This window comes from Vanessa cardui, chromosome 2, assembly GCF_905220365.1.
Source record: "Vanessa cardui chromosome 2, ilVanCard2.1, whole genome shotgun sequence".
In the NCBI taxonomy this organism is placed as follows: Eukaryota; Metazoa; Arthropoda; class Insecta; order Lepidoptera; family Nymphalidae; genus Vanessa; species Vanessa cardui.
In genome coordinates this window covers 1,264,307-1,282,534 of record NC_061124.1, presented here as the reverse complement: position 1 = coordinate 1,282,534, position 18,228 = coordinate 1,264,307, and the positions used below count along the sequence as shown (strand labels likewise).

The 18,228-nt window shown below is 35.2% G+C and overlaps 5 protein-coding genes across 8 annotated transcripts; 3 read left to right on the top strand and 2 right to left on the bottom strand.

The window, feature by feature from the left end:
- Positions 1–1,453: 1,453 nt before the first annotated feature.
- On the bottom strand, positions 1,454–4,349 carry LOC124536255 (E3 SUMO-protein ligase ZBED1-like). Its single transcript, XM_047112764.1, has 5 exons — positions 3,637–4,349; positions 3,340–3,427; positions 3,105–3,253; positions 2,809–3,024; positions 1,454–2,703 (listed from the first exon to the last, which is right to left on the bottom strand). Exons 1-5 carry the CDS (start codon positions 3,949–3,951, stop codon positions 1,474–1,476), a joined length of 1,998 nt encoding a protein of 665 aa, XP_046968720.1. The 5' UTR covers positions 3,952–4,349; the 3' UTR covers positions 1,454–1,473.
- Positions 4,350–4,423: 74 nt separating this feature from the next.
- On the top strand, positions 4,424–7,136 carry LOC124536291 (pre-mRNA-splicing factor 38B-like). The gene is made up of 7 exons (XM_047112811.1): positions 4,424–4,590; positions 4,658–4,786; positions 4,925–5,049; positions 5,164–5,299; positions 5,797–6,010; positions 6,553–6,717; positions 6,843–7,136. Exons 1-7 carry the CDS (start codon positions 4,575–4,577, stop codon positions 7,054–7,056), a joined length of 999 nt encoding a protein of 332 aa, XP_046968767.1. The 5' UTR covers positions 4,424–4,574; the 3' UTR covers positions 7,057–7,136.
- Positions 7,137–7,394: 258 nt separating this feature from the next.
- Positions 7,395–9,884, bottom strand: LOC124536244 (glycine--tRNA ligase). The gene has a single exon (XM_047112754.1). It carries the CDS (start codon positions 9,753–9,755, stop codon positions 7,554–7,556), a length of 2,202 nt encoding a protein of 733 aa, XP_046968710.1. The 5' UTR covers positions 9,756–9,884; the 3' UTR covers positions 7,395–7,553.
- A 315-nt stretch (positions 9,885–10,199) lies between these two features.
- Positions 10,200–15,673, top strand: LOC124536265 (homeobox protein extradenticle). Of its 4 annotated transcripts, none has more exons than XM_047112774.1 (9): positions 10,200–10,704; positions 10,817–10,969; positions 11,621–11,799; positions 11,985–12,085; positions 12,286–12,436; positions 12,969–13,065; positions 13,416–13,481; positions 13,838–14,029; positions 14,255–15,673. In XM_047112774.1, the coding sequence occupies exons 1-8, from the start codon at positions 10,446–10,448 to the stop codon at positions 14,017–14,019; spliced, it is 1,188 nt and encodes a 395-aa protein (XP_046968730.1). In that variant the 5' UTR covers positions 10,200–10,445; the 3' UTR covers positions 14,020–14,029; positions 14,255–15,673. The 4 variants fall into 4 exon arrangements, with proteins under 4 accessions (XP_046968730.1, XP_046968747.1, XP_046968740.1 ...); XM_047112784.1 differs by having other exon boundaries at positions 10,203–10,704; positions 11,639–11,799; XM_047112791.1 differs by lacking the exon at positions 13,416–13,481 and having other exon boundaries at positions 10,201–10,704.
- A 903-nt stretch (positions 15,674–16,576) lies between these two features.
- Positions 16,577–18,173, top strand: LOC124538054 (sulfiredoxin-1). Its single transcript, XM_047115067.1, has 3 exons — positions 16,577–16,728; positions 17,280–17,410; positions 17,873–18,173. The coding sequence occupies exons 1-3, from the start codon at positions 16,677–16,679 to the stop codon at positions 18,080–18,082; spliced, it is 393 nt and encodes a 130-aa protein (XP_046971023.1). The 5' UTR covers positions 16,577–16,676; the 3' UTR covers positions 18,083–18,173.
- Positions 18,174–18,228: the final 55 nt, after the last annotated feature.

Genomic DNA, 18,228 nt, shown 5'->3' with positions numbered 1-18,228 from the left:
AATTTCTTAATTCAGTTACATTTCCGTATTTCAAAGGCAAGCCTACCTACCAACCTACTGGCCGGCTTTTAACCCCTAACATACATTTGTATAGTTAAACCATAAAAATTTAAAATAAGTTTTATTGTTTTTTAAATGCAGATGAATTAAAATCGCTGCCATGATTTTTATTATTTAACTTAATTTCATCGACTTGAGTAAATGGCCCTAGTGGTAATGAGATGTGAATCTTTAATTCTAAGTTAAAACCTTGAATATTTTTGAATTCAATTTTTACTAATATTATAGAGCTGAGATGGCCCAGTCGTTAGAACGCATGCATCTTAACCGATGATCGCGGGTGCAAAGCCAGGCAAGCACCACTATATATATATATGTGCTTAATTTGTGTTTATAATTCATCACGTGCTCGGCGGTGAAGGAAAATATCGTGAGGAAACCTGCATGTGTCTAATTTCATCGAAATTCTGCCAAATGTGCCTTCCACCAACCCGCATTGGAACAGCGTGGTGGAATATGTTCCAAACCCTCTCCTTAATGGAAGAGGAGGCCTTATTCCAGCAGTGGGAAATTTACAGAAGTAATTTACTTTACTAATATTATACTTAAATACGAAAATAACTCTATTTATGAGTTGCTCTTTCACGTCCAATTTGAACCGAATTTAGAGCACAAAGACGGATCTAGGCTATTATTTAAAGCTAACAAAGTGGAAAATATCATAATATGGATAAGTATCTATCAACCCGCATTGAAGCAATAATGGCGTAGTAAGCACCAAACTTTCTCCGGAGAAGGGAAAGAAGACTTCACTTTATGAACGTCGATTTAACAATTCGATATAACGAGAGGCCAAAATCGGTTGACAAAGTAAGAGCCGGTATTCTGACTACCAGTGAGATTGTCATAAAAATATATATATTACAATACCAAATACTACACTGAGTGTCGACTTACTGCAATCTCTAATAAGTCTGTTTCGAAACGGAGTTCTTTATCCCTATAATCAAGACAATTTTAGCAGCAACAATTTACTTGTTTTTATTATGACTAAAAACTTATTCCATTGATTCAGAATAACATAAACTGAATTGATGACGGTATATTAATTCATAAGTTTGTTTATTCGTAGAATGGTAGATTTTCAGTAAAATAGAAGTTTGTTTAGTAAAAACGAGGCAACACTGACAATAAATCGTCATTCACTATGCACGTCATGAAAGCTATAGGGATGTCGGAAATGCAATAAAGTATCGATATATATTGTATCGATAATTTTTGAATATATCAATATCGATATTGATATTTTTATTTAAAAATATCGATATATCGATATATCGGTGTGATAGGAAAAAAAAATTATTTGGCCTAATCTACTTCAATCATCTTACATTACTAGATAAATACTAATCAATAGACATCATTTTTAAATTTTTTAAATCAAGGACAACAATAAAAAATATTAATTATTTATTAATCAAACCAATATTTATCTGATACAGACATAAGAAAAACTCTTTGATTTACATGCTCGGCTGTAAGCCGACTTCTGTTATTGGGTACTGCGAGATTTACAGCAGATGCCACTCTCTCTGAGGAAACCGAGGACGCAGGCGATATCAAATACTTTAGAGCTATGTCGGAAAGGACTGGAGTAAAATGACGACAATCAAACCAGAATTTTGTAGGATTCTCTTTTCTGGGTATTATAGGCTGATCTAGATATTGCTTTAGTTCGCTAGGCATACCATCACAGGTTGAAAGTAAACTGGAGGTTGCTGCAGCAATATCTATCATAATTTTTTCATGTCCGGACCACAACGACGGCGAAGAATTTTCTGAATTTGGAATTATGGTAGTGGTTGTGGGTCTGAGTTCAGGCGAAAGTTGTCCTCTACGTCTATGTTCTAAACGTATTTCTTTTGACAATGCGGTTATTGCAGTGGAAACAGCTAGTGCTGAATTAAAATGAATACGCTTAAAGCGAGGGTCTAAAATTGTTGCTATAGCAAGATGTAAATGTCGCTCTAGTGGTTCTAGTTTGGCAATAACTAAGTTGAGCAAACTCTTCTGAACAGCAACACCAAATTCAGTGAAAGGTTTTACTTCTTCAAGTCCTTTCTGAAGTAAGTTTGCAATGGGAATCGCCAAACTAGAAGTCACGTACTGATCGCCGCTAATTTCTTCAGTAGCTTGCTTAAATGGGGTAAGCAATATTATCAGATCTCGTATGACACTTAACTCTGAAGAAGTTATCATATCAGGTGCATTCCGCCTAGTTGCTAAAATCTTAGCCACAATAGCTGATAATGTATTGAATCTTTCCAACATATCAAGACAAGAATTCCACCTTGTGCTTACTGATTGTATAAGTGTTAATACTTCTCCCTCTTTCTTTTGTCCCTCTTGTTCTGCTCGCAAATCGTCCATTGCGTTCACAGATTGTTTAAAATATGTAACAATGGCTTTGACACGATTGGCAATTTCAAGAACTGGTGCATTATCTCTTGTTGCGCCATCCACTATTAAATTCAGCAAATGCGCCATGCAAGGAATTCTTTTTCCATCTTCCAAAAATTTCTTCACTGCAGCAACCATGTTAGCACCACCATCAGTGGTAATTGATAAGATGCAATCCTTTTCTATTGTAAACTCGTCGGTAATATTTTCAAAGCATTCTTTTATATAATCAGCTGTGTGCGCCTGCAGGAAAGAAGACCAATATTAGTCCACTTTATTAAATTTATTATAATTAACTATTTATTTTATTTTTTATAATTTGATGCATTTATTTTATACTTTACTTACCTGATACATTCTTCGTGCTGTCAATGTCACCATCTCATGCTCAGGAGTGCAGTTATTAGCTGTGTTAAGAAAATGTGCTGTCACTACGATGAAACTTCGTGTCGAGTTAGTAAGAGTTAATATATCACTTGTTAAAGCAATATTATTTATCTCACTTAATTTTTGTTTTAAAATGGCTTTGGTAGTGGCGTATCGTTGTTCCATGAGGCCAGTTATCTGGAATGAGAAATGAATAATAAAATAACATTTAAAAATAAAAAGGATAAGATAATAATTTAATATTATAGTTCGCTTACAGTAGTTCGTGATGGAATTTTATAGCGTGGACAAATGACGCTCATAAATCTTTTCAATCCTGATTTTTCTACACAAGATAGAGGCATGTTGTCTTTGCAAATCATGTAGATCAAAGCTTGATTTATTTGGCTAGTTTTATGACCCCCTGCTAAATTGAGAAAAATAATAAAATTAGAACATCCTCATAGAACTAAAATGTAAACAATACAGTAATCTAATATAAAAAAAAAATACCTTCATAGCTTGAACTTCTTTCAAACATATCTATGAGTGTAGTCTGTTTCCACAAGTCTTTACTCTGACCATCTTTGGAGGATTCAGTCTGAAAAAAATTATTGAATATTTTGTATATATTTCATTACACTTGTCGTCATAAATAGTATTAAGGTTAAGTGAAAACACCAAAATTTTAATTTATCGATATCGATACTTTTAGTAATTACACATCATTAGTTGACTGGTTATTGGTTATGAACAATTGATATTTAGATTCTAAAGCTACGTTTGATCTTTCACAAATAAAATACTTACACCAGTATCATCGTAAATCGCAATTTCAGACAATTCCATGAAGTTATTTTCTATCTCAGCAGGTTTATTAGTATTGGTAATAGTTGAATTAGTAGACGAAACAGGTGAACTAGTTCTTGTTCTTGGTGTAATATTCACTTCACTTGACCTTGAGTTTTTATTTTTAAGTTGCAAAAACGCATGGTGATGCTTATTTTTAAGATGTGTAGATAAATTCGTCGTATTGCCACTGGTTTTATATATTTTCCCACACACATTACATGAAACGTTTTGTCTGTCTATTTTTTTGAAAAAGTTCCATACAACACTAGACATGACTGGAATGCTCGAATTATTTTGTTCACATACGTGAATTAATTATTGATTTAATTAGTTAGATTGTTTGAGAACTATAATCAACTCAAATGCAGGCAGAAATACGCTCGCGTTGAGGTTATAATACGGATAACAGACGGACGGATAGTTGAAGCACAGACACTGACACCGAAATGACATTGACAGACAGAGTTGCCAACTTAAAAGCCAACTTAAGTACCAAATTAAAACGCAGTAAATCAAGTCGACCAAAGACAAAAAAAATGTAATTTGTTAAAAAATGTTAGTATAAAAAAAGTATTCTTTTTTAGGATTTTTTAATTATAAAAAATATCGATTTTTATACCTTTTCAATACTCGTAATTTTATATCGATATCTCGATACATCGAAACATTAAATATCGCTCAAAAATATCGATACATTGAAAAAATAATATCGATATATCGATGTATCGATATTTTTTCGACGAGCCTAGAAAGCTATTTGTTGCACGTTAAACGTAACTTGGTTGGATTTTTTTGGAGGCAAAACATTATAAAGCTTACCATAGAGTGCTTTCAATCGTGACATAGTTCTCATCTCACTTTATACGATAAGTATTAGTAATTTAGTTGTAGTTAAAATGTCTGAAGTTGAAGGTATGTTATGTCTGAAGCTTTCGTTTATGCTAGTCGACAATTTTTTATTAACAATTTGCATTTTCAGAATACAATCAACAAAAGCCCGTAAAGACAAGCAAGCAGCATAACGTATTACCAATATGGGGTAATGAACAAACTATGAATCTGAACCCTTTAATATTAGCGAATATTCAAGGTTCTAGCTACTTCAAAGGTAGGTAAGCAAACAAAACAACACCAAGGAGTATGGATCACAATCATTTCCTTAATTTACATCCTTTCTTTCCTTTTGCATCGTCGTGGTTATTGTTATATTGTTAAACATTAAATTAAAGTATGGTATTGTCTCCAGTGCATCTGTTCAAGTTGAAGACATATCATGAAGTTGTTGATGAGATCTACTATCAAGTGAAGCACTTGGAGCCGTGGGAGCGCGGGAGTCGCAAGACGGCGGGTCAAACTGGCATGTGTGGCGGCGTGAGTATGTTATTAAAAAAGTGATTTGATAAAGCTACTATTTTATTAATAATAATTAGCTTTAGTTTCGTTCTCACAGTATATAATAGTGTAATTCTTTAATATTTATTATAGGTGAGGGGTGTTGGTGCAGGTGGCATTGTGTCTACTGCATTTTGTTTACTTTACAAGTTATACACCCTGAGGCTGACACGAAAACAAGTCAATGGCTTATTGCAACACACTGATTCACCATACATCAGAGCACTTGGTAGGTATGATGAGCAATAACATTTAATTATGTCCATCGATGTTGTTTGACCATACTTGTACTGTCGTTTTCATAACTCAAAGTCAAAATAAAAAATCCAGGGAAGTTTGAAAAGGGGTAATAGGACCCCATGACAAACGTGTGGGGAACCCCAAAATGTTAAATCCTGCCTTATCTACTTATGATCTATTTCAAAAGAAAATTTTAATAATTGCAACAGCTATTCTGTGCCATTTTCAAGATAGTCCTTCTTACAATATTTACAAGTAGATCTCTAAAATGAGTATGTTATGTATTTTTAAAAATGTTTTGTATACTATGGCTAAAGTTAAACATGGGTATCACATCAAAATAGTGTGCTAAAAAATTGTAAGTGCTGTCTTCTAAGTTATGCTCATATATTCAAAAATAATGACTGAAAATGTGAAACATACAATATTTACATTTTAGAAAATTTCTTATGTGTGTAATAAATAAGCTATTGTTACTGTCATCAGGATTTATGTACATTCGATACACCCAGCCCCCAGCAGACCTCTTTGACTGGTATGCAGACTACTTAGACGATGAGGAAGAAGTGGATCCCCGTGCGGGTGGTGGAGGATCCACTACTATGGGTGCCATCGTACGACAAATGCTTATTAAACTAGACTGGTTTAGCACACTGTTTCCGAGAATACCCGTGCCGATTCAGAAGCAAATTGAACAGAAGTAGGTATTTAAACAATACTTGAGACACTTTTTGTTCTCCTATTAATAAAAACTTATATAATAATTATAAAACAGTGATTATTATTTTTAAATTAATGTAATAAGTAACTGAATCAATGTTAGGTTTAAAAAGTAATAAGATAAATATCAAAAAGCTGTTTCTATAGACATTAGCTGAAGTATAAATTTAAACTAATATTATGGATAGCATAACAACTAATTTTAGCTTTCTTTTTTCAGAGAGTTAAAAAATTGATAGTTAAAATATTATTTAATTTTTGTATCTTATATTTCTTTATTTTCTAATGCTTTCATTGATAATATAACAACCCCAGAGACAATGAGATAATAAGTCGAGATACAATACTTATTTCATGACGTTGTAGCTTGTTGTTTTACAGCAGCTGTATGTTGAACATGAAATTTGTTTTACAAAATGCTTAAATAACGTCGCTCTATCGTCGTCGAGCGACGTTATTCGCAATCAATAGTAAAATTAGCTATAAATAGTAACTAATTCATTATTCCATTTTTTAATAAAGATTAGCAGAGCACAACAGACAGAGCAACGCTACAAAGCCTGCTGCCAACTATCGCGGCGGCAACAGCAATAACAATGCCAATACAAATTACAACACGGGCCGAATGGATTCGGATCGCCGTGAACATGATGATCGCGATAGACGTGATTATGGAGACGGGGACAGGTAAATCGAAAATCTGTTTTAATATCTTTTATAAAAGTATTTAAAATTTCAATTCTTGTAGTATCAAACCTACACGTATTTCATAGAATTTTTTGCATTAATAGGTTTTTATTTTACTATTACAGATATGCCAAAGACCGACCACCACGGCGTGATGAGAGGGACAGAGAACGCGACAGGGACCGCGACCGTGAACGCGACAGAGACAGGCGCGATCGTGAACGTGACCATAATCGCGATCGTCATCGCGAACGATCGCGTTCCAGAGATCGTCACCAAGACAAAGCTCGTGACCGACATCGTCAGAGATCACGCTCCAGAGATCGACGTTATAGATAATATTATAAGGACCTAAACACCTATATAATTGTTTACGATTTGTGTATTTGACAATTAATTAAATTTAGTAATAATGTTAAGTGTAGTTTTATTGTAAAATTATTACTTTAATTGGACTGACTAAAGACTTCAGCATATTGCACATTATGGTACTGGAAGTGATCTAAGTTAAAATACACATTTATATACTGTAAAAAAATATTTCTAGTTTGCAATGAAAGTATATTAATGTATAATTGGAACTTATTTATGTTGAGTATTATACAATCGAAACATGCAAAAAGTATAAAAACAATTACGGAATGTGGTTTATTGAAATTATTTAATAAAAAAAGTACTTCAGTGTGAAATAATAGAATAATAAAAGTAATTTTATTTCTGCAATTCAAGCTTAAAGAACTAACGAAAATAAATATTGTATTTAACAAATACATTCCATTTTAAAATAAGCAGCTGAGCCAATATCAACGTCAACGTCATGTCTACAGCGTCATGTTTTACGCTGCGGCGCCTTTTACATTTTCTTGTTGTTCAAATTTGGGATACTTGTCTTCTACATTAGCCCAAGATATTTTACTATTTGCCAGATCTCTTACAACAGCTGGTACATCAACCAAAGGTAATCTGACTTGACCCATGCTGTCTCGTTCTCTCAATGTAACTGTATGTGGTTCTTTCATAGTATCGAAATCGACAGTAATAGCATAAGGGACTCCAAGTTCATCTGTCCTGGCATATCTCCTACCAATTGAACCAGATGAGTCATCAACTTTATGAGAAACATCCACATAAGTTAATTCCTGAGATAACTCTTTAACAAATGGCTGGAACTCAACATTGCCACTCAAAGGTAGGACAGCACACTTCATTGGTGCTACAGTTGCGGGCAAGGAGAAATAGGTTCTTTGCTCATCACCCTCCCTCATCTTGAAATTATGCTCAAGAATACAATACAGAATTCTTCCAATACCAAAGGAGGGTTCAATTACGCTTGGAATAATTTCTTCCACATGAACAGTTTTTTGACTCTTCTTAACACTTACAAGATTTGGAGTAAGCTTAAAGTCACCCTTGGGAGTAGTCAGTGTGTATTCTCCATTAGAATTCAATTCTGATTCTAGTTGTTCCAAAGCAGCAGTGTCCATTGCTGCCAAAGCATCATTAATGAGCTTAGCATCTTTTTTAAATTCCTTTCCAATAGTAGCTTTATTGGGGACGGCTTCCACAATATCTATTTGTTTTGGTGCAGGTAACTTTTTCTCTGCAGCTAACCTGATACCAGTTGCTTTAGTGTGCTGGGTAAGATCATAGGCGGACCTGTCTGCACAGCCCACACATTCAATCCATCCATAACTTGACAAGCATTCGGCATCCCAACAGTCGCAGGCATAATGAGCCATTTCATTGCCCATGTGTTGTCTGAATCTAAGCTTCTTAGGGTCAATACCAACTGCTAGCATGTATAAATGAATCCTTGCCATGAAGTACCCCAGTGTTTCATTGTTGACAATACCCTTAGATACAGCTTCACCTATAGTTAAAATTTCAGCTGCTTTGCCCTGCTCCTGATTGTCAGCAGAATATAGTAGCATTTGAGTATCCTTAATAGATTCAAATTTAGGGTGATCTTTTGAATCACAAAAGTGTTCTATTTCACACATTGTGAACTCTCTGACTCTTAATAGTCCAGATCTTGGTGAGATTTCATTTCTGAAGGAATTGCCAATCTGTGCAGCAGCAAATGGTAGGCGACCTTGATTGAATTCTAAGAGACGTTTAAAGTTGACAAAAATACCCTGTGCTGTTTCTGGCCTGAGAAAACCTTTAACTAGACCAGATGGACCAATCTGTGTATTGAACATAAGGTTAAATTCAATAGGTGGTGTCAACTCATTACCACTAATAGGTGATTTCATGTCAAACCTTTTCATTAAAGCTGACATTTCATCAGCATTCATACCATCAAGTTTTACTAAGATATCTTCTATTTCAGATTTCAGCTCAGCTTTAGTATTCTTCTCACTTTTAATTTTTTCTAAGTGTGCTTTAATTAGGTGATCTAACCTAAAGCACTCACCAGATTTCACATCCTTAGTCATTAGATCTGCAAATCTCTCAACATGTCCGGAGGCTTTAAGTACAGGTTCAGGAGTTAAAATTGAACAGTCAACCTCTAACATTTGCTCTTGAAGAATGAAGTACTTTCTCCATAGTTGAATCATATTGCTCTTGAGAGCACATCCCATTGGCCCAAAGTCAAATTGGCCAGTAATACCACCATAGATAGCAAAAGATTGATCATAGAAAAATCTTCTTTTAATTAAGTCTTCCATTTTTGCCCTGTCGAATAATTCTTCAGCTGGTGTTAAACTTAATTCCTTATCTTCTAGAACCTTCTTTCTGGTCTTTAATTCGGCAACAGCTTTTTTAATATCAATCTCTGGGGCCTTTTCTTCCTTTAGTTTTCTCACTAAATCCCCTTGTTCCTTCACATGGGCGCGAAGCGGAGCAAGAATTTCTTCAATTTTAGGATCAGCCATGATAATATCTTTGTACGGATCTGGTATTTTGATCTTCCGATGAACCTTATTGCTTCCCCAATGCGGAAGACTGTGCGTATGTTTAAGGTGGTTAAGTATGAATGGTAAAGGTTTACTAATAATACTACACTTATAAACTAAAGGTAAGATGTGTCTCATTTATATGTGTAATAATTTTAGTTTTAAATTAATAAATCTGGTACCCGGTGTGAAATAAATGCTCGCGTGGTACCTAATAAGCAATAGGTGACGAAATCCACGAAATCAATTTGGAACTTTGAAATTGACGTTGGCATATAATTGACAGCGGTCAGCGACATAAAAATGAAATGTTATTCTTATTTATCTGTCAGGGGTAATGAAACAATTTTTATTTCTAAATATAAAGGTAATTTAAACGACATTCACATGTTTAAAAAAGCAGTGCAAAATATTATGCATCTAGTTTTTAAAAGTTTGGTTTACAATAATTTGGAAAACTTATTTTTATATCGACCGATTTATAAACAAGCTAAGTAATATTTAGGTCATACAACTTAGTTGGCAACATTTTATTTACTATCTCTTTCATTCTTTAAATCACGGCTTATATGATTACGAGATGAAGCGTGAGGGAAATAGTTTAATTATTTGTTTTCTTTTGCAAATATTTTAGTCTTGACAGCACAAAGAAGTCGGCCATTTTATTACTGCCTGAAGAACGGAGGGAGAAGCGAAGGCTTCCCAAGCGGAGCTTTAAAGTAGTTTTTGAATTGTTTTTATTTTGTGAAACACACATTATACCACGTACAAACAAGTATACGTATGTAGTGTAAGTTTTAGGTGAATTTATGTATTGAGTGTTAGAAAATGGACGATCCGAACAGAATGATGGCGCATAGCGGTGGTCTCATGGGACCTCAAGGCTATGGTCTTCCCGGAGGCGATGGGGCTCCTGCTACGGGTGATGGTGAGGCGCGTAAGCAAGACATTGGTGAAATATTGCAACAAATCATGAACATCACTGATCAGAGTCTGGATGAGGCACAAGCACGGAAACACACGCTTAATTGTCACAGAATGAAGCCTGCGCTTTTTTCAGTTCTTTGCGAAATAAAAGAAAAAACAGGTAAATTCTAAATTTAATTATTTATTCCAGATATTATTTTATAAATGTTACGTACATGGAGGGCATAAATCTATCCAGTAGTTTTTCCTTAACATGTTTTTATGTTACGTAGTTCTATCACTGCGGAATACCCAAGAAGAAGAGCCTCCAGACCCTCAACTGATGCGTCTCGATAACATGCTGATAGCCGAGGGGGTAGCAGGTCCTGAAAAGGGCGGCGGAGCTGGCGCAGCAGCATCTGCTTCAGCAGCCGCTGGAGAATGGGGTGATTAACGATTCATTATTTTTGGCTAAAATATTAAATAATCTGGGAAAGGTGTATTATGGAATGTTTTGGTACAAAGGGCTGTTATTAATATAATATTACAAATTTTAGTTATCCCTATATATCTTATAACAACAGAGTATGATAACGCTAAATGTACGGTGTTACATTGTAAATTAAATTTAAAATTAGAATGAAAGTCTACTTTCATTCTAATGGCAAATGCTTAAAATATTGAAACAATGTTACATAATAATAATTATATTCTATAAATTATATATTTAAAAAAAAAATAGTTTAGATATGTAATTATACCATAGAGTAGTGTCCTTAAACATCTTGTAGGTACATTGTGTGATAATGAATTATATTGTAGAGGGGAAAATTATACACAAATATAGCTGCTTAATATAACAATGCAATTATTTCATTTTTTTGGGGCTTTCATATTCCTTTCTAAAATTATTTATCTTAACATTTAAGCAGGTAGTACATCTTAGTCTATAACCAAATCCTTATAAGAAAAAAGTATTTAAAGTAGAATGGTGTAGTTAAACTGCATTCTCTGCCTTGATTTAATGATTCAGCTACTAACAAGGCATTGGGTCAGATTTGCATGTTTTCTTTCTGTCCCTTTTGCTGCAACTTAAGGCACTGTGGCCCAAGCAGATAACGCGATCGAGCATTCCGACTACCGTGCGAAGCTGGCGCAGATCCGTCAAATCTACCACCAGGAGCTTGACAAGTACGAGAATGCTTGCAACGAGTTCACTACTCACGTCATGAACCTCCTTCGAGAGCAGAGTCGCACGCGCCCCATCACGCCTAAGGTTAGCGCACATAACTAATTAGCTTGACATAGTCATTTCAAACAGTGTGTAATAATTAATACTAAAAAAATTTGCTCTTATCTGACATATTCCTGTATACAAGAAAAAAAAACTTTAATTTTGTATTTGGTTTCCTGTAGAATTTTCATAAATATTGTATTTCTAAAAATATTTAAATGTAACAGGAGATAGAGCGCATGGTACAGATCATACATAAGAAGTTCAGCTCCATCCAGATGCAGCTGAAGCAGTCCACTTGCGAGGCTGTTATGATTCTACGTTCACGGTGCGTATATGTGTTTTCTTCTTAGTGTGTCATATTGTAATAAGTAATGCATAATATTTTTAATTAATTTTAATATCATTATTATAACCTTCATCAGATCAATTGGCCTAACAATGCCGTCTCCAAAATTACTTTTAAATATCAAGTGTCCAGCTCAACCTCGGCCTCAAACAAAATTGTAAATATATGGTCGCTTGCAGTTTCCTGGACGCTCGCCGAAAACGGCGCAACTTCAGCAAGCAGGCGTCCGAGATCCTGAATGAATATTTCTACTCACACCTGTCCAACCCCTACCCGAGCGAGGAGGCCAAGGAGGAGCTGGCGCGCAAGTGCGGCATCACCGTGTCGCAGGTACGGCCGCGGTAACGCTCCCCCTGCCCGCAGCTTCCTCGACGCGCGCCGCAAGCGCCGCAACTTCAGCAAGCGCGCGCTCGACCTGCTCAACGACTACTTCTACTCGCACCTCGCCAACCCCTACCCCAGCGAGGAGGTCAAGGCCGAGCTGGCGCGCCGCTGCTGCATCACCGTGTCGCAGGTACTGTCGCGGGCCCCGCCGGCTGGCGACCTGGCTCGCGGCAGCAGTTAAGTCTTTGTTTTTTTCTCGTGAACAAGACATTCGTAGACAATGTCGAAATATCGAGCTCCACCGAACAAAAATAAAAAACATGGTAAATATCCCGAAATTAATAACTTTAGCAGTTAAGTCATTAGCTATAAGCCATCGCACATTGCATTTATTTCGTACATCGTGTTGTCATGTACTAGATATTGCCTTCATCGCAATTCTGTTAAATTATTAGTTATGCCACAAAACAGATAAAAGTAACAACGATAGAGACAAAAAACTTACTTACATTTTCTTAAATCACTGTTTCATCTACAGGTGTCCAATTGGTTCGGTAACAAGCGCATTCGCTACAAGAAAAACATCGGCAAAGCACAAGAAGAGGCGAATCTCTACGCCGCCAAGAAAGCCGCCGGTAAATAAACACATTACAGTTAAACTCTTGATGATTTCTAAACTAATTGAATAATTACAAATTAAAGTTTTCTGGACATTTTATCTTGCAATTTTATCACTTCAAATCAATTTCAATAAGTTTTGGTCAAACTGACGAACAAAACAGATTCTGATGGTATCAAGAATTCCATCAAACATTTAAGCAATGTTCCATTGTAATGATAAAGCAATGATTCGTCATCACAGTATCGTTGAGCACAGCAGACATAACAACCTCATGATAAAGTGCACAGCCCGAGGCATCGAGCGCTCGCGCTGAGCGGCTCGTGTGTGTAAAGCGTTTGTTGTACGCGTGGTTTCCGCACACAGACCTGTCTTGGGCGGGCGCGGGCAGGCGCGATGCGCGCTCTCCGGCCGGCCTCGCCTCATACAACAGTAAACAGATATATTGCCCTCTACTCTACGTTCTAGATGAGCATTAAGCTCCAGCTGGATTATCGGTTACAATTTCTTTGCTTTTAAATATTCTAAATCATATCCGTTGTCCCTATGTATGAATGCTGGGATTGAATTGGATAACGACCCGAGAGACTAAATTACAAAATAAAATTTGTATTGGTTTTAAAAGTAAACTTACGTTAATTAAAAATAATTCCATTTTTTAAATTGAAAGTAAGCAAGTAATGTTAATTAAAAAAATGGGGACAACAATAAATAGTTAAAGAGGCACTAGAGCATTCTCCACCGAGCGCCAGCCGAGCCGACGCTACAGAGCGCTGTTTGTTCCGCAGCGGCGGGCGCGTCCCCGTACTCGATGGGGGCGGCGTCGGGCACGGCCACGCCCATGATGTCTCCGGCGCCCACGCAGGACTCCATGGGCTACTCGCTGCCGGCGCCGCCGTACGACCAGCCGCAGCCGCCCTACGACGCGTCCATGGCCTATGACCCTATGCACCAGGACCTGTCGCCCTAGGCGGACCCGGGTACGCACCTCGTATTTATTCATAAATTTCCAAGTCAGTATACATAAATATGTATGTCAACAAGAGCACACGCAGAAAATGCAGTTAAATTTTGCATGTTATTAGTCGCTTTTAATTTGACTGAGAACTATATACAACTCTAAAGTCACATTCACTTTGGAAAAAAATTACAAAAAATCTGCTGCAGTTTTATACATTCTGTTTAATAAGTATATTTCTTTCCAGGTGCAAGGCATAATCGTGCAGCTTCCACAAAATTGCCATTAATGTAATGCGGCACCGAGCGGCAACGCCGCGCCCTAGCTCGTAGGACGTTGTATACTAATCCCACACCGTTCTTAGAATATATGCGACTTTTTTTTTATTGAAAATGTATAATTTATCTCGTATTATTTACATTTTATACTATGTTATTGTCCAGTATTTATTAAATATTTTTTTAATGTAATTCATAAAAGGCAGCTCTCAAAAGTATTATTTTCGTTTGGCCCAGTGATTTCTAAAGTAATTATTTGGCAGTATTAACCACGACAGCGAGTGGAGGGATCTCGTTCATAAGTTCACTAAATAATCCTCACTTCGGTGAATATAAATATACGATAGTTTTAAGTTAGTGTAGTGTAATGTTTATCTGTAAGCGTTCAGGTATTTGCTGGCTAGTGTTCGACGCAGGCGAGACTGAGGGCCGAGCGGCGCTACGACTCACTGCACGCGATAACGAAACGAAGCGTTCCTTTTACAAATCATACTATTTGTGTACACTCGTTCACTAATCGACTCAGATACAAAACTTGTGTTTCGAAATCAGCATAAAAAAAACTGAGATAATGCTTAATACACACTTATATATTACTTGTGTGAGTGTAACTTGTAAAGTTTTGTATCTGGGACGGCGTATGAACGAATGAAATTCCTATCATAATTATGTTTCTTTAAAAACTTTGTTTTTCTAGTGAGTAGTATCGGTCGGTCGGCTTTCTTCAGCTGTGCCGGTATTGTGTGCAATTTTATAATTTTATTAGAGGGTTGTGGTCGGCGCACACGCAGTATACATTCTATACACGCGAAGATCTATCAGCAGATAGAAATTTTATCCATTTATATAATCATGTATTATTTTGTCATTGCTATTCGGATTTTGTGAATATCAGAACGATAAATATATATTTTATGTTTTATGTGGTGCTAACGATGTTGCTGGCACAAAATTTTATTTTTTCATTTAGTGTATAAGTTAATGTTAATGGTTTTTACTTTTATTTGATTTCGTCGTTCTCGATCAACGAAGCGTGCAGATAATATATTATACGAGTGAAATTAAATTGTTCCACTTAGAGATAGTTCGGTTATAAATTTTGTAGGAATAAGTCTATGTGTTCTAAATCAAGATATCTGAAACAGTATACGAAAAAAAATAAATTTAATTGGAGTTAAATGTCAGTGGAACACTAACTGCAGCACGCCGCTGCTTTGTCCTTACGATGTAACTAACGGAAAATATTTATACGATTTTCGTAATAGATTTAAATGAGATTTCGATATAGTGATACGATATTAGTCAGCGGCGTGGACACATGTATACGACGACGAGTTCAATGTTATTGCGACCATCAGATTGATTAAATTACATTTTTGTGTAGTTAATGTGTGACTTTTATTTTTATACTACCCCTTACCTATTCAAATCGGTTGATTATTATGTTATTGATCGTTATGTTAGTTTGTCGAAATATTAACCCGTATACTGGCGATAAAGTGGGATTGCAGTAGTTTTTTGTAATTCAGATAAAGGGTTTGTGAGGAAAGAACTCTTTTTTTTTTTCTATATATAGGTGACCTACATTCATAAAATATTATGAAACCTCAAGATCGAGATAAAATTATAACTGCAAAGAAGCCAATCCACCTTGAGATCATACTTATGGTCAATATTAATGCAATGGGTCAATGTCAACGTTCTACTACAGTACTACAATAAAATAGTAGAAAAAAAATATGAAAACCAGTTATAAAAAAAAACGTGTTTGTGCTCTTGGCATATTATCATAAAAAATGGTTTGTCATCGAAAGTGAACCCGTGTGCAAAAACTCATCATCTTAGTCATGATAGCAAAAGATTTGATGAAAAAAAAGACATTGCAAGTTTATAAATTATATACTTGGCTTTGACACGCTGCCGCTAGATTCTATACTTTTCAACCGACTTCCAAAAGGAGGAGGTTATCAATTCGTCTGTATTTTTTTTGTAGAAAAGCTACTGGATAGTAATGTGGCATAACTTCTATTTGACCGATTTCATTTCATCATGTATCTTTTCATATCGAGTAGACTTTTTTTAATCTAAAAATTTTGATGAATAGATTACCTTCAAACCATTGCTTAATGTACGGCATTCTATCGCACATGTTTTATTCATCCCTTGACGGGTGTGCATGTGACCCTAAAGAATAAAAGAGAACGTAATCATGTGTATTAATTACATTAAAAGATGTAACACGTTTGCAGTTGCATTAAATTTCCCGCGAAAACCGTACGGTGTTAGTCACCATTACAATCGCAATGAAGTCATCAGTTTCACTTCAATCACTAATCACAATCAGTATCGTCATATGAGTCGAGTCTGACGCTTGTGTGCAGTCAGTTAAGTATGTTAAGGTTTTTGTCAACCTTAACTAATACAGCAGCCGTAAATAAACAACGTAAGTAAAAAACTTTGTTTCTTTCGCCCAGTTAGCTATAAATATTTAACGGTAATTCAGAATGAGTCGACGTAAAATTGCATAATATTTACAAAATATTTTAGCGTCTTCTATGATTTACTCATCATGTTAACAAATATATAGTAAACTACAATATGTTGTGTATATTAATGAAATATTTTTATCTTGATTTGATGAATCTACGAGAATTTAGATATATTTTGTAGAAATATAATTTAATTCAGAATTAGGAAATGATAACAGTAGGCTTTTTTCTAAAAAAATTAGAACCGGAAAATGAATAAAAGAATAATATAATGATTAAACAACATTCGCATAGTAATGTTGTTAATTTAATTACATCATATATGACTTAAAATATTTTTTAGACACTTCAGTCTGGTATCGAATAAAGTTTATTACAAATCTCGTATCAAGGTCAAATATTGGAGCATTATCCACCACGCTGCTCCTTGATGGTTTTAAGCGATTACTTATACACAAATTAAACTCCGATAAAAACATATTATAATACTTATATATATTTTCAGTAATAAGAATGACAAGTATCCACAGCGCGTACAAAGTGGACGTTCACGATGTTCCAATGTCTGTTATTATCAGGCCTTTCATTCCCGAGTTAGACGAAAAAAAGGTGCAATCTCTTATGGACACTATTCAGGTACAAGATTTTTGTATCATTTAGAATTTCTCGATTAATTTTAATGTATGAATAAATTAATAATATTGGTTGTTTACCATCGTCTTTCAAAGTATTCCAAATAGAAGAGTCAAGGAACGCCAGATTAAACTATTGGCAGTGGTGACTTGTCTTGTCTTGTCATATAGAATATTTTATTAATAATTGTACATGGTCAAATGATATATTTACCTGAGTATGGTTTTTAATTACTCACTTTGTGAAGTCTAAATTTATTGCCTATCGTATAATATTTTGCATATATTTTAAATATTCAAATGTGTCAGATAATTCTCAATATCACAAGATGCTAAAAAAATAATTTTAAAATGCATAAAAATTGTATACGAAAAAAAGCTGTTGTTTGTGCCTATACCTTACGAAAGATTTAAATCAAATGTAATTTAGATTTGATTTAAATCTTTCAAAACCATTTTATTTCAGAAAGAAGAAGAACAAGGTGTTGTTCCTCCAATAGACATTCTCTGGATTAAGGGTAGAGAGGGAGGTGACTACTACTACAGTTTCGGAGGCTGCCATCGCTTTGCGGCGTACAAGAGACTAAACCGACCCACAATACCGGCTAAGATAGTTAAATCTACTATCACCGATTTACAAACGTATTTAGGCAGCAGCACACCAGACCTTAAGTGACCTTGACACTCATATTGACTTAAAAATATTGAATAGCACATATTAATAACGTACGTATGAGGTTGTTTTTTTATTGTTGGATGGATTAAAAAAAGTTAATAGTGGTAATCATTAATCGTACTCTGTAAAAATTCGAATATTAAGTT